The following is a 16,414-nucleotide window of genomic DNA, read 5'->3' on the forward strand; positions in this document are numbered from 1 at the left end:
GTGACATGAAGTCATGTGACCGTGCTGTAGTTCCTTTATAGCCCAACATTAGCCACCTTTAGCTTAGCGGTGGTGAAGTCATGTGACCCTGCTGTAGTTCCTTTATAGCCCAACATTAGCCTCCTTTAGCTTAGCGTTGGTGGCTTGAAGTCATGTGACCGTGCTGTAGTTCTTTTATATTCCAACATTAGCCTCCTTTAACTTAGCGGTGGTGACGTGAAGTCATGTGACCCTGCTGTAGTTCCTTTATAGCTCAACATAGCCGCCTTTAGCTTAGCGGTGGGGACGTGAAGTCATGTGACCGTGCTGTAGTTCTTTTATATTCCAACATTAGCCTACTTTAACTTAGCGGTGGTGACGTGAAGTCATGTGACCCTGCTGTAGTTCCTTTATAGCCCAACATTAGCCTCCTTTAGCTTAGCGTGGTGGCGTGAAGTCATGTGACCCTGCTGTAGTTCCTTTATATCTCAACATTAGCCGCCTTTAGCTTAGCGGTGGTGACGTACTTCCTTTATAACGTGTCCTTCTTCCTCTCAGTTGTTCCTGTAAACATCTGTCTGCTGAACATTTTGGGACGGAAGTTGAGTATGACCATGCTGCAGCTGGTGGCGGCCATGTTGTTCATGTTGCTCAACATCTGCTCCTCCATGTGAGTAACTCTGAGGACCATTCATCTGTTTATGAGGACCATTCATCTGTTCATGAGGACCTTTGATCTGATCATGAGGACCTCTGATCTGTTTGAGGACCTCTGATCTGATCATGAGGACCTCTGATCTGATTATGAGGACCTCTGAACTGTTTGAGGACCTCTGACCTGTTTGAGGACCTCTGATCTGATCATGAGGACCTCTGATCTGATTATGAGGACCTCTGAACTGTTTGAGGACCTCTGACCTGTTTGAGGACCTCTGATCTGTTCATGAGGACCTCTGATCTGATTATGAGGACCTCTGATCTGTTTGAGGACCTCTGATCTGATCATGAGGACCTCTGATCTGATTATGAGGACCTCTGATCTGTTTGAGGACCTCTGATCTGTTCATGAGGACCTCTGATCTGATCATGAGGACCTCTGATCTGTTTGAGGACCTCTGATCTGATCATGAGGACCTCTGATCTGATTATGAGGACCTCTGATCTGATTATGAGGACCTCTGAACTGTTTGAGGACCTCTGATCTGATCATGAGGACCTCTGATCTGTTCATGAGGACCTCTGATCTGTTCATGAGGACCTCTGATCTGTTCATGAGGACCTCTGATCTGATCATGAGGACCTCTGATCTGATTATGAGGACCTCTGATCTGTTCATGAGGACCTCTGATCTGTTCATGACGACCTCTGATCTGATCATGAGGACCTCTGATCTGATTATGAGGACCTCTGAACTGTTTGAGGACCTCTGATCTGTTCATGAGGACCTCTGATCTGTTCATGAGGACCTCTGATCTGATCATGAGGACCTCTGATCTGTTTGAGGACCTCTGAACTGTTCATGAGGACCTTTGATCTGATCATGAGGACCTCTGATCTGATCATGAGGACCTCTGATCTGATCATGAGGACCTCTGATCTGATTATGAGGACCTCTGATCTGTTCATGAGGACCTCTGATCTGTTCATGAGGACCTCTGATCTGATCATGAGGACCTCTGATCTGATCATGAGGACCTCTGATCTGATCATGAGGACCTCTGATCTGTTTGAGGACCTCTGAACTGTTCATGAGGACCTTTGATCTGATCATGAGGACCTCTGATCTGTTTGAGGACCTCTGATCATGAGGACCTCTGATCTGTTTGAGGACCTCTGAACTGTTCATGAGGACCTTTGATCTGATCTGTTTGAGGACCTCTGATCTGTTTGAGGACCTCTGAACTGTTCATGAGGACCTTTGATCTGATCATGAGGACCTCTGATCTGTTTGAGGACCTCTGATCTGTTTGAGGACCTCTGATCTGTTTATGAGGACCTCTGGTTCTGTTCTGATCTGTTTCTGATATGGTTCTGATCTGGTTCTGATCTGGTTCTGATCTGGTTCTGTTCCTCCGCAGGTTTGGCTTCACGGTTCTGCTGTTCCTGCTGCGCGCGCTGGTCTCCATGAACTTTAATGTGGTTTATATTTACACGGCTGAGGTACGTCAGGATCTACTGGATGCATTCATTTAAATATAAATAAATGATAAACATCACAACATCTCTCAGGTTTATCCCACGGTGGCCCGCTCTCTGGGGATGGGCTTCTGCACGAGCTTCAGCCGCATCGGAGGGATGATCGCCCCCTTCATCTCTCAGGTGAGTTCAGGGTCCCTCTGAGAGTCAGGTGTTCAGGGTCCCTCTGAGAGTCAGTTGTGTTCAGGTTAATCTTATAGAGTCAGGTGAGTTCAGGGTCCCTCTGAGACTCAAGTGTTCAGGTTCATCTTATAGAGTCAGGTGTTCAGGGTCCCTCTGAGAGTCAGGTGTTCAGGTTCATCTTATAGAGTCAGGTGTGTTCAGGTTCAATCTTATAGAGTCAGTGGTCAGGGTCCCTCTGAGAGTTCAGGTGTGTTCAGGTTCATCTTATAGAGTCAGGTGTTCAGGGTCCCTCTGAGAGTCGATGTGTTCAGGTTCATCTTATAGAGTCAAGTGTTTCAGAGTCCCTCAGAGAGTCAGGTGTGTTCAGGTTCATCTTATAGAGTCAGGTGTTCAGGGTCCCTCAGAGTCAGGTGTTCAGGTCCCTCTGAGAGTCAGGTGTGTTCAGGTTCATCTTATAGAGTCAGGTGTTCAGTGGTCCCTCAGAGGGTCAGGTGTGTTCAGGTTCATCTTATAGAGTCAGGTGTTCAGGGTCCCTCTGAGAGTCAGGTGTGTGTTCAGGTTCATCTTATAGAGTCAGGTGTTCAGGGTCCCCTCTTGAGAGGCAGGTGTTCAGGGTCCCTCTGAGAGTCAGGGTGTTCAGGTTCATCTTATAGAGTCAGGTGTGTTCAGGTTCATCTTATAGAGTCAGGTGTGTTCAGTTTCTGTTCAGGGGTCCCCTCTGAGAGTCAGGTGTGTTCAGGTTCATCTTATAGAGTCAGGTGTTCAGGGTCCCTCTGAGAGTCAGGTGTTCAGTGTCCCTCAGAGTAAGGTGTTTCAGGGTCCCCTCAGAGGGTCAGGTGTGTTCAGGTTCATCTTATAGAGTCAGGTGTTCAGGGCTTCTCTGAGAGGCAGGTGTTTAGGGTTTCCTCTGAGAGTCAGGTGTTTCAGGTTCATCTTATAGAGTCAGGTGTGTTCAGGTTCATCTTATAGAGTCAGGTGTTCAGGGTCCCCCAGAGTCAGGTGTTCAGGTCCCTCTGAGAGTCAGGTGTGTTCAGGTTCATCTTATAGAGTCAGGTGTGTTCAGGTTCATCTTATAGAGTCAGGTGTTCAGGGTCCCTCTGAGAGTCAGGTGTGTTCAGGTTCATCTTATAGAGTCAGGTGTTCAGGGTCCCTCTGAGAGTCAGGTGTGTTCAGGTTCATCTTATAGAGTCAGGTGTTCAGGGTCCCTCTGAGAGTCAGGTGTGTTCAGACCTTTAGATGTGACTAAAAAGGTCCTCATATAACTCATATTTTTCAGGTTCAAACACACTCCAACGTTTTAAGCTGGGTGTAAGCTGGTTTTAGTATTACTGCAATATATATGTATTTCCATGGACTCAGAGACAATTAAAATCACCGACAATTAATTACTAGTGACGTTAGTCACCTGCCTTCTAATCTAGAGAACTAGTTATTCCATCATTACTCTTATTTACATCGATTAACCGGATAAGCTAATGCTAGCTTATTAGTTTAACGTAGCTAACCACATGCAAAGGACCCCTGCCACATGGAAGACTCTCTCAACAGAACTGGAAGGATTGCACACTAAATTGAGGTAATTCATTACTTTTTCTTAAACACCTACAGTTGTATCTAAGTTGTTGTTACTGAAGCACAATATATTATATTAAAATGTGAATTGTAACAGTGTTTTCCAATTTAACACCAAATTGATGGTTATTCAGTAGACCTAGTAAGTAATGTTATTTGTGTTTTAATAATGTTATAACAGTATTTACCTTTGAAGACGCTTTGTTTGTGCTCTTGTCACATTATTTGTTGAGGTGTTTAAGTAACTTGAAATTACAAAATTATACCTGCAATTACTCAGGGTTTGCACTGAACAGTTAGCTTATCAAGCTAATGGGATCCTGCATTAGTGAGAACATGAGTTAGTTAAGGGTCAGGGGTTATGATTAAAGACTGAATAATAATATTTTATAGGGATGCTCCGATCGATCGGTCACCGATCGAGATCGGCCGATACTCACTCTCTACCGATCGATCGGTGCTCTCTAAACATGCCGATCGCGAGAGCCGATCGCATGACGTAAAATACATGACACTTTTCTCTGTGTGCGGCCAAAACAAGCTCGCCAAAATGGCTTCACCGGTCTGGCATTATTTTAAGGTGTCCGAAAAAGACAGTAAAATAGCGGTATGCAACGTGTGTGAAGCAGAAATCCTGCAGCTCCGCCCGTCGGACAGGTAAGGGCAGCGAAACACACACACAGGGAGAACCAGACCGCAGTTCATTTCCTCATATTCCAAACGAGAAATTACGGTAGCAAATCACCCGGTTCTTTACGACCAGAACTATTAACAGGATACACACCGGAGGAACCAGGCATGGAGGGAGGTGGCAGAGACAGTGGGTGAAACTGGTAAGTTTTCGCCTGTTTTAGGGAGTTTATATATATATATTGCTCGCATAAAATCCCCGGGGCTTTTTGCTTTGTATGTCGGGGGCGGGAGATTCATGTGATTGGTTGTTGATCGCGTTGCTCGCAAACAATCCCCAAGCTTTCAGACACGCCCAGCTCCAAGATTTTCAAGATTTTTGAAAAGCTGCTGTGTGGACGTACCGTAACGGCCCGTCTACACTACAGGCTTCAAAAAAGCTTGAAGCTGGGCGTGTCTGAAGCTTGGCGATTTTTTTGCGAGCAACGCGACCAACAACCAATCATGAATCTCCCGCCCCCGACATACAAAGCAATAGCAATGTTAAAACGAAGTAAACTGGATATAAAATCCCCAAACAGGCGAAAACCTACCAGTTTCACCCACTGTCTCTGCCACCTCCCTCCATGCCTGGTTCCTCCGGTTTGTATCCCGGTAAATAGTTCTGGTCGGAAAGAACCGGGTGATTTGCTACCGTAATTTCTCGTTTGGAATATGAGGAAATTAACTGCGGTCTGGCTCTAACTGCACACGGTTTGATTGGCTAGCGCTTGTACTGGCGGGAATTGCAAAAACAGGATTTGATTGGCTGACGCCAGCTTCGAGCAAGCATCGAGCCTCAAAAGTTGAACATTGTTCAACTTTTGACGCCGATAGACGCTCGCGATGCTTGCAACGCCTGGCCATGCTACCCACAATGCAGTTCGGCGAAGTTTGAAAATATCCTAAGTCACCCCATTCAAATGAATGGGCGAAGCGTTGAAAGCATTTTTTGACGCCTGTAATGTAGACGGGCCGTAAGAGTTACGGCCCGTCTACACTACAGGCGTCGAAAAAGCTTGAAGCTGGGCGTGTCTGAGGCTTGGCGATTTTTTGCGAGCAACGCGACCAACAACCAATCACATGAATCTCCCGCCCCCGACATACAAAGCAATAGCAATGTTAAAACGAAGTAAACTGGATATAAAATCCCCAAACAGGCGAAAACCTACCAGTTTCATCCACTGTCTCTGCCACCTCCCTCCATGCCTCGCTCCTCCGGTTTGTATCCCAGTAGATTAACAGAGACTGATCATACAGCACCGGGTGATTCACTACCGCTATAATGAATTTTCCCTCCATTTTTTTGAATATGAGGAAATGACCTGCGTAGTCTCTCCCAGCATACACGCGGTTTGATTGGCTCGCTTGTACTGGCAGATTTGCATAAACGGGATTTCATTGGCTGACGCCAGCTTCGAGCAAGCATCGAGCCTCAAAAGTTGAACATTGTTCAACTTTTGACGCCGATAGACGCTCGCAGATGCTTGCAACGCCTTGCCATGCTACCCACAATGCAGTTCGGCGAAGTTTGAAAATATCCTACGTCACCCCATTCAAATGAATGGGCGAAGCGTTGAAAGCATTTTTTGACGCCTGTAGTGTAGACGGGCCGTTAGACCTAACACACTTAGCTATTTTATCTACCTCTGGAACAAGCTACACTAGTTATTATAAATATATTTATTCTTCATTGTCGGGTCACTCTTACTGGATCAGTGAGCTGCATGAGATACTGACAGGCTGTCAGGAGAGGGAGAGAGGGGGGAGAGAGAGAGGGAGAGAGGAAAAGAGAGCGCTTCTGCTAATTTCTCCCGTGTTATTATCCCAAGTGAATGTAAACTTGAATAATGTACATCATTTGAATGTAATAATTAAGTTGATTGTTGTTTGTGGAAGCTCCAGAGAATGAGCCCCATTAACTGAGTTTTAAACATCACTTTAAATGGAAGATTTAAAGTGATGTTTAAATCTTCCATTTAGGCCCCGCCCACTCGATCGGATCGGCGATCGGTATCGGCCGATACTGATTCTGGCGATCGGCCCCGAAATTGGCGATCGGAGCATCCCTAATATTTTATAAATGATATTTGATACAAATAAATTATAAATTGTTTTAATGTTTTGTATTATTTGTTCTTGTTGAATTGTTGTCCTTCTTCCATGTAGATGTTTGCTAATTGAGGAACACACGGCAAAGTGAAGAGCATGTCAACAAGGAAATCCAGACTTAGTCCTGAGGCTGAGGCTATTCAGTTTATTTTATCCGGGGCTGATAAGCCTTGTTTTAAGGTCAAATGGATCAACGACTATAAAGGTATGTTAGCAATATGTTATTCCCTATAGTTGTTAATTCTCACTGTTCAACAGTTCATGTAAAACATCCTGGCCACGGCTGTACAGAGGGCAATATAAGTTTCATTCACTCTTACATGCACACACTATGATCAAGGTTATTAAAGATAAAGCAGTTTTTTTTCCACAGTGTTAGCTGCCTTAATCTGTGTTTTTTTTAGTGTCGGATCAACTTCTAATTATTATTGGCACTGATTATTTTACTTTGTTTAATCAGGACGTGGCATATTTTCATGTGCACCAATTGAAAAGGGATCCTTTGTTGTCGAGTACCGTGGGGAGTTGATATCACAATATGAACGTGACAAGAGGCAGGAGAAATACACTGAAATCCAAAATACTTTCTTCTTTGATTTTGAATGGAACAATGACACATGGTGGTAAGTAAAGGCCTATAAAAGATTACATATTTTGAAGGATTCAATCACATTTTTGTTGAGATATGTTTTCTTCTTTGATTTTAGCATTGATGCATCCTGTGAAGATGGTTCGCTGGGTGCTCTGATAAATGATGACCACAGGTCCCCAAACTGCAAAATAAAAAAGTTGACAGTCCAGGGTAAACCTCATCTTTGCATGTTTGCTATTGAAAACATCCAAGCAGGATGTGAAATTACCTACGATTATGGAAAGTCTCACTGGCCATGGCGTGCTCTGGTAAGTAAATTAATCTCAATAGATTAAATGATATAGGATCTGTTAACCCTTGTGTTTTGTTAAAGCTGTTACCGTTCATGGTGCTTGCGGGTACATTTTGACCCATGATTTATCTCGTTCCAAAACACTATCAATGACTATCATCAATATTGTTTTAACTACTTCATAACTAACTTATAATGCATTCATAACCGTACAATTCTGTTGTAATTTTATTTTATGGCCCCAAAACACATTACACCACATATTGTACATGCAACACAGTCTCACGGCATTTCGTGTTATAGTCACGGAATTAATCTACTGATTCGTGTTCATCAACACGATTTCCCCATGTTTTTCGTGTCACACAGAACAATTTTAAAAGCAATGTAAATAATAACAAATTAGAAGGAAAAAAAGATTTTAAAAAATACAGATTTCAGTATTCTGACACAAAACGATTTTAGAAGCAATGTATTTATATTGGTAGTATGTTTCGTGCCTGCACGTCCCCATATGGTACAACCAAACGAGTGTAGAGTGTGTGTGTTACATCGTCCTCATATTGTTGGGTAGCAGATATTGTATTTAGGTACAACCAAACGAGTGTTCTGATTATTTTAATTTGCAGACACAGAGTGACATGATCGCAGCTCAGCTTTTAGCTGACTCTGAAGCGAGCCTGATATCCACCTCATCCTTCCTACAGGTAATTAAACATTTACTGTAGACTATATCTATCCAAGGTAAATTCATGTCTCAGTCAAGTACAATGCAAAAGTATAATGCCTTCTAACTTCATTGACACAAAGGTGTTGTGAAAGATTTTCACAATGTCAAAACTGATAGTTATAATAACAAATTAGAAGAAAAAAGAGATTTACAGATTTCAGTATTCTGACACCGAACGATTGTAAAAGCAATGTATTTCTATTGGTAGTATGTTTCGTGCCTGCACCAAATAATAACAAATTAGAAGGAAAAAAAGATTTAAAAAAATACAGATTTCTGCATTCTGAGGCTCTGAGCCCCATTTATTTCCCTCACGGACGGCAAGAAAAGTCTGACATTATACAATTTCAAATAAAAACAATAATCGAACACGAATCAATAGATTACATTTATTTTGTGACTATAACACAACATGCAGTGAGACTGGGTTGGCACATGTGGATGTGTGTGTTCAGGTTCAAGTATTAGTGTACATATTCTTTGAGAAAGGTCGGGTTCCCGTGGGGGGAGGGGAGACCAGGTGCATGTTGCGAAAAATATATTGTTACAGTGGATGAAGGGGGTGGGGCTGGGGTCTAAAGTCAAAGATGAATCTTGATTGGGCCAGATTTGACCCCGAGTGACCCACATCAATGCTGCTGGGTATACCCAGACCCGAACACCAACTTGTATACAGTTTTTTTCAGAGACCTTCAGACTTGGCTAAAATTGTCACACTCAGTTTTTCAGTGTTTATATAGCTGTTGTGGAGGATATCATGAAGCCTTGTTCCGATAAAAAAAATTAGAGCGTAGTTATTTTATCATTTCTAACCTGAAACCCAACCCGAACACAACATAAGGGTCAAAAGAATGACTAGATCAATGAAAACGTGTACATTTCCCATCTTTATGGGATGTTCCTCCTCCTTTTGCCAATGTGTTGGCGAACTTAACCTAATGTGTATCAGTTTAGATGATTTAATTAATAGGGAAGTAGATCCATACTTATTACGATGGGGGGTTTCAGGTTTTTTTAACAACAACAGCACACCTCAGAAGTCAGGAACACAGACTTTGTTTAACTTCAGTTGTCATCTCCTCATTTGTTTTAGCTTGTGTAGTCCTGATGTGTTTCAGAGAAGTCCCCATATGGTTCGACCCATCGAGTGTAGAGTGTGTGTGTTACATCGTCCTCATATTGTTGGGTAGCAGATATCGTCTTTAGGTTGGGTAGTCCTGATGTGTTTCAGAGAAGTCCCCATATGGTTCGACCCAACGAGTGTAGAGTGTGTGTGTTACATCGTCCTCATATTGTTGGGTAGCAGATATTGTACGGTTCAAACTATTTATATAGTCTTGAGTTACAAGCCCAGATCCTCATGTGAATTGTTTTTACTAAAATCTGTGTCCCCTACATGAAAAGTCAATCGATTTCTTACACGTTATTGTTGTATTTTAAATTGCAGACACAGAGTGACATGATCGCAGCTCAGCTTTTAGCTGACTCTGAAGCGAGCCTGATATCCACCTCATCCTTCCTACAGGTAATTAAACATTTACTGTAGACTATATCTATCCAAGGTAAATGCATGTCTCAGTCAAGTACAATGCAAAAATAGAATGCCTTTTTTTACCTAATTAAAATTAATAGGTTGTTTAAAAACATTTAGAATGTCAATATAACTGTTAATTGTTTCTAAAAAACATAGTGGAAATATATACCCCTACCATTTGATAGCAGTTAAGAAAGAAAATGATCTTTATTGCCCCTAAATTCTGGGTTTTTTCTCCTTTTGTTCTCCAATGTGTTTGCCAACTTAACCTAATGTGTATCAGTTTAGATGATTTAATTAATAGGGAAGTAGATCTATACTTATTACGATGGGGGTTTCAGTTTTTTTTAACAACAACAGCACACCTCAGAAGTCAGGAACACTGACTTTTTGTAAATTCAGTCGTCATGTCCTCATTTTGTTTTAGGTTGTGTAGTCTTGATATCTTTCAGAGAACGTCCCCATATGGTTCGACCCAACGAGTGTAGAGTGTGTGTGTTACATCGTCCTCATATTGTTGGGTAGCAGATATCGTCTTTAGGTTGGGTAGTCCTGATGTGTTTCAGAGAAGTCCCCATATGGTACAACCCAACGAGTGTAGAGTGTGTGTGTTACATCGTCCTCATATTGTTGGGTAGCAGATATCGTCTTTAGGTTGGGTAGTCCTGATGTGTTTCAGAGAAGTCCCCATATGGTACAACCCATCGAGTGTAGAGTGCGTGTGTTACATCGTCCTCATATTGTTGGGTAGCAGATATCGTCTTTAGGTTGGGTAGTCCTGATGTGTTTCAGAGAAGTCCCCATATGGTACAACCCAACGAGTGTAGAGTGTGTGTTTACATCGTCCTCATATTGTTGGGTAGCAGATATCGTCTTTAGCTTGTGTAGTCCTGATGTGTTTCAGAGAAGTCCCCATATGGTACAAACCCATCGAGTGTAGAGTGCGTGTGTTACATCGTCCTCATATTGTTGGGGTAGCAGATATCGTCTTTAGGTTGGGTAGTCCTGATGTGTTTCAGAGAAGTCCCCATATGGTACAACCCAACGAGTGTAGAGTGTGTGTGTTACATCGTCCTCATATTGTTGGGTAGCAGATATTGTACGGTTCAAACTATTTCTATAGTCTTGAGTTACAAGCCCAGATCCTCATGTGAATTGTTTTTACTAAAATCTGTGTCCCCTACATGAAAAGTCAATCGATTTCTGACACGTTATTGTTGTATTTTAAATTGCAGACACAGAGTGACATGATCGCAGCTCAGCTTTTAGCTGACTCTGAAGCGAGCCTGATATCCACTTCATCCTTCCTACAGGTAATTAAACATTTACTGTAGACTATATCTATCCAAGGTAAATGCATGTCTCAGTCAAGTACAATGCAAAAGTATAATGCCTTCTAACTTCATTGACACAAAGGTGTTGTGAAAGATTTTCACAATGTCAAAACTGATAGTTATAATAACAAATTAGAAGGAAAAAGAGATTTACAGATTTCAGTATTCTGACACCGAACGATTGTAAAAGCAATGTATTTCTATTGGTAGTATGTTTCGTGCCTGCACCAAATAATAACAAATTAGAAGGAAAAAAAGATTTAAAAAATACAGATTTCTGCATTCTGAGGCTCTGAGCCCCATTTATTTCCCTCACGGACGGCAAGAAAAGTCTGACATTATACAATTTCAAATAAAAACAATAATCGAACACGAATCAATAGATTACATTTATTTTGTGACTATAACACAACATGCAGTGAGACTGGGTTGGCACATGTGGATGTGTGTGTTCAGGTTCAAGTATTAGTGTACATATTCTTTGAGAAAGGTCGGGTTCCCGTGGGGGGAGGGGAGACCAGGTGCATGTTGCGAAAAATATATTGTTACAGTGGATGAAGGGGGGTGGGGCTGGGGTCTAAAGTCAAAGATGAATCTTGATTGGGCCAGATTTGACCCCGAGTGACCCACATCAATGCTGCTGGGTATACCCAGACCCGAACACCAACTTGTATACAGTTTTTTTCAGAGACCTTCAGACTTGGCTAAAATTGTCACACTCAGTTTTTCAGTGTTTATATAGCTGTTGTGGAGGATATCATGAAGCCTTGTTCCGATAAAAAAAATTAGAGCGTAGTTATTTTATAATTTCTAACCTGAAACCCAACCCGAACACAACATAAGGGTCAAAAGAAGGACTAGATCAATGAAAACGTGGACATTTCCCATCTTTATGGGATGTTCCTCCTCCTTTTGCCAATGTGTTGGCGAACTTAACCTAATGTGTATCAGTTTAGATGATTTAATTAATAGGGAAGTAGATCCATACTTATTACGATGGGGGTTTCAGTTTTTTTAACAACAACAGCACACCTCAGAAGTCAGGAACACAGACTTTGTTTAACTTCAGTTGTCATCTCCTCATTTGTTTTAGCTTGTGTAGTCCTGATGTGTTTCAGAGAAGTCCCCATATGGTTCGACCCATCGAGTGTAGAGTGTGTGTGTTACATCGTCCTCATATTGTTGGGTAGCAGATATCGTCTTTAGGTTGGGTAGTCCTGATGTGTTTCAGAGAAGTCCCCATATGGTTCGACCCAACGAGTGTAGAGTGTGTGTGTTACATCGTCCTCATATTGTTGGGTAGCAGATATTGTACGGTTCAAACTATTTATATAGTCTTGAGTTACAAGCCCAGATCCTCATGTGAATTGTTTTTACTAAAATCTGTGTCCCCTACATGAAAAGTCAATCGATTTCTTACACGTTATTGTTGTATTTTAAATTGCAGACACAGAGTGACATGATCGCAGCTCAGCTTTTAGCTGACTCTGAAGCGAGCCTGATATCCACCTCATCCTTCCTACAGGTAATTAAACATTTACTGTAGACTATATCTATCCAAGGTAAATGCATGTCTCAGTCAAGTACAATGCAAAAATAGAATGCCTTTTTTTACCTAATTAAAATTAATAGGTTGTTTAAAAACATTTAGAATGTCAATATAACTGTTAATTGTTTCTAAAAAACATAGTGGAAATATATACCCCTACCATTTGATAGCAGTTAAGAAAGAAAATGATCTTTATTGCCCCTAAATTCTGGGTTTTTTCTCCTTTTGTTCTCCAATGTGTTTGCCAACTTAACCTAATGTGTATCAGTTTAGATGATTTAATTAATAGGGAAGTAGATCTATACTTATTACGATGGGGGGTTTCAGTTTTTTTAACAACAACAGCACACCTCAGAAGTCAGGAACACTGACTTTTTGTAAATTCAGTCGTCATGTCCTCATTTTGTTTTAGGTTGTGTAGTCTTGATATCTTTCAGAGAACGTCCCCATATGGTTCGACCCAACGAGTGTAGAGTGTGTGTGTTACATCGTCCTCATATTGTTGGGTAGCAGATATCGTCTTTAGGTTGGGTAGTCCTGATGTGTTTCAGAGAAGTCCCCATATGGTACAACCCAACGAGTGTAGAGTGTGTGTGTTACATCGTCCTCATATTGTTGGGTAGCAGATATCGTCTTTAGGTTGGGTAGTCCTGATGTGTTTCAGAGAAGTCCCCATATGGTACAACCCATCGAGTGTAGAGTGTGTGTGTTACATCGTCCTCATATTGTTGGGTAGCAGATATCGTCTTTAGGTTGGGTAGTCCTGATGTGTTTCAGAGAAGTCCCCATATGGTACAACCCAACGTGTGTAGAGTGTGTGTGTTACATCGTCCTCATATTGTTGGGTAGCAGATATCGTCTTTAGCTTGTGTAGTCCTGATGTGTTTCAGAGAAGTCCCCATATGGTACAACCCATCGAGTGTAGAGTGCGTGTGTTACATCGTCCTCATATTGTTGGGTAGCAGATATCGTCTTTAGGTTGGGTAGTCCTGATGTGTTTCAGAGAAGTCCCCATATGGTACAACCCAACGAGTGTAGAGTGTGTGTGTTACATCGTCCTCATATTGTTGGGTAGCAGATATCGTCTTTAGGTTGGGTAGTCCTGATGTGTTTCAGAGAAGTCCCCATATGGTACAACCCATCGAGTGTAGAGTGTGTGTGTTACATCGTCCTCATATTGTTGGGTAGCAGATATCGTCTTTAGGTTGGGTAGTCCTGATGTGTTTCAGAGAAGTCCCCATATGGTACAACCCAACGAGTGTAGAGTGTGTGTGTTACATCGTCCTCATATTGTTGGGTAGCAGATATCGTCTTTAGCTTGTGTAGTCCTGATGTGTTTCAGAGAAGTCCCCATATGGTACAACCCATCGAGTGTAGAGTGCGTGTGTTACATCGTCCTCATATTGTTGGGTAGCAGATATCGTCTTTAGGTTGGGTAGTCCTGATGTGTTTCAGAGAACGTCCCCATATGGTTCGACCCAACGAGTGTAGAGTGTGTGTGTTACATCGTCCTCATATTGTTGGGTAGCAGATATCGTCTTTAGGTTGGGTAGTCCTGATGTGTTTCAGAGAAGTCCCCATATGGTACAACCCAACGAGTGTAGAGTGTGTGTGTTACATCGTCCTCATATTGTTGGGTAGCAGATATCGTCTTTAGCTTGTGTAGTCCTGATGTGTTTCAGAGAAGTCCCCATATGGTACGACCCAACGAGTGTAGAGTGTGTGTGTTACATCGTCCTCATATTGTTAGGTAGCAGATATCGTCTTCAGCTTGTGTAGTCCTGATGTGTTTCAGAGAAGTCCCCATATGGTTCAACCCAACGAGTGTAGAGAGTGTGTGTGTTACATCGTCCTCATATTGTTGGGTAGCAGATATTGTACGGTTCAAACTATTTATATAGTCTTGAGTTACAAGCCCAGATCCTCATGTGAATTGTTTTTACTAAAATCTGTGTCCCCTACATGAAAAGTCAATCGATTTCTGACACGTTATTGTTGTATTTTAAATTGCAGACACAGAGTGACATGATCGCAGCTCAGCTTTTAGCTGACTCTGAAGCGAGCCTGATATCCACCTCATCCTTCCTACAGGTAATTAAACATTTACTGTAGACTATATCTATCCAAGGTAAATGCATGTCTCAGTCAAGTACAATGCAAAAGTATAATGCCTTCTAACTTCATTGACACAAAGGTGTTGTGAAAGATTTTCACAATGTCAAAACTGATAGTTATAATAACAAATTAGAAGGAAAAAGAGATTTACAGATTTCAGTATTCTGACACCGAACGATTGTAAAAGCAATGTATTTCTATTGGTATTATGTTTCGTGCCTGCACCAAATAATAACAAATTAGAAGGAAAAAAAGATTTAAAAAATACAGATTTCTGCATTCTGAGGCTCTGAGCCCCATTTATTTCCCTCACGGACGGCAAGAAAAGTCTGACATTATACAATTTCAAATAAAAACAATAATCGTGGCTTGATATTGAGTAAGAAAATGTTTTTATGAAACACACAGCTTCCAAGACCCGACTGTGGTATAGGCATGAAACAAACTACCAATACAAATACATTGCTTATAAAATCGTTCTGTGTGACACGAAAGAAAGGGGAAAATCGTGTTGGTGAACACGAATCAATAGATTACATTTATTTTGTGACTATAACACAACATGCAGTGAGACTGGGTTGGCACATGTGTGTGTTCAGGTTCAAGTATTAGTGTACATATTCTTTGAGAAAGGTCGGGTTCCCGTGGGGGGAGGGGAGACCAGGTGCATGTTGCGAAAAATATATTGTTACAGTGGATGAAGGGGGTGGGGCTGGGGTCTAAAGTCAAAGATGAATGGAGAGGCGAAGTCACGCCCATCTACTTCCGGACCATGGGACCCCGGAAGCGAAACATTTACATTGAATTCAATGGAGAGAGAACACGTATCTTTTGATCCCGTTTGAATTGTGCCACGAACTACACATATGATGTTTGTCAATCTTAAACAATCATTTCCATGTCAAAAAAGTCACATTTTGTCGTAAAACTGCTGAAATATAAGACTATGAAAAATACGCTACTACAAAGACTACAAATCCCAAATCCCATTCTGGGTCGCGTAAGTGATGTCACAGGCATGCTCGGTGATTTATAATAAGACTCGTAATTAAAGCGAAGAAGAAGAAGATCTCATAACTGATTTATTCCCTCCAATAAATTATAGATCGCTAAAAATAAATTCACTTTTACAAGATGCCTGTGTGCTTTGTACCAGGTTGTAGTCATAAAAGTGATCATACCACTTGCTCCTTCTATCGATTCCCGTCTGATGAAAGGACCAGGAGTCGCTGGATCAGACATATCAGGTAATATCATAGGTAATATACATGTTGTGCATGGAACATAGTCAAGTTAGCTACCTAGCTAGTAGCGACGAGTAGCGAGCACGTTAGTTAGCATTACATTACTTAGCCTTGTCATTTTTAGTAGCCTTACCATGAAGTTATTATTTTATTACATGAAGTAAACCAAAATGTTAAACAGTAACCAAACATGATGGTAAGTATTTCGTGAAACTTTTGAAGAGTAGCCTACTGCGCCATCCACCGGGTGCTAAGCAAGCAGTTCAGGGAGAGTCGAAGGCAGGCATGGAGCTTTGCATGACATTCTTCTGGACGTGTTTCATTGTGATGACAATCTGTTTGTTGGAAAGACAGTCGTTGTGTGCTTATTGAG

General features: G+C 41.7%; 1 protein-coding gene across 7 annotated transcripts in view; it reads left to right on the plus strand.

The window, feature by feature from the left end:
- Nucleotides 1-537: 537 nt before the first annotated feature.
- The window catches only part of svopl (SVOP-like), a gene marked incomplete at its 5' end in the record, with an annotated part of 34,205 nt that continues 18,328 nt past the window's right edge, over nt 538-16,414 (plus strand). For 4 of the 7 annotated variants that reach the window (XM_034202268.1, XM_034202269.1, XM_034202265.1 and 1 more), the window contains 3 exon segments: nt 538-649; nt 2,058-2,139; nt 2,209-2,298. In XM_034202268.1, the coding sequence (XP_034058159.1) occupies nt 538-649; nt 2,058-2,139; nt 2,209-2,298 (284 nt within the window). 7 annotated transcript variants of the gene reach the window in all.

Source organism: Gymnodraco acuticeps, unplaced genomic scaffold, assembly GCF_902827175.1.
Source record: "Gymnodraco acuticeps unplaced genomic scaffold, fGymAcu1.1, whole genome shotgun sequence".
NCBI classification, from domain to species: domain Eukaryota; kingdom Metazoa; phylum Chordata; class Actinopteri; order Perciformes; family Bathydraconidae; genus Gymnodraco; species Gymnodraco acuticeps.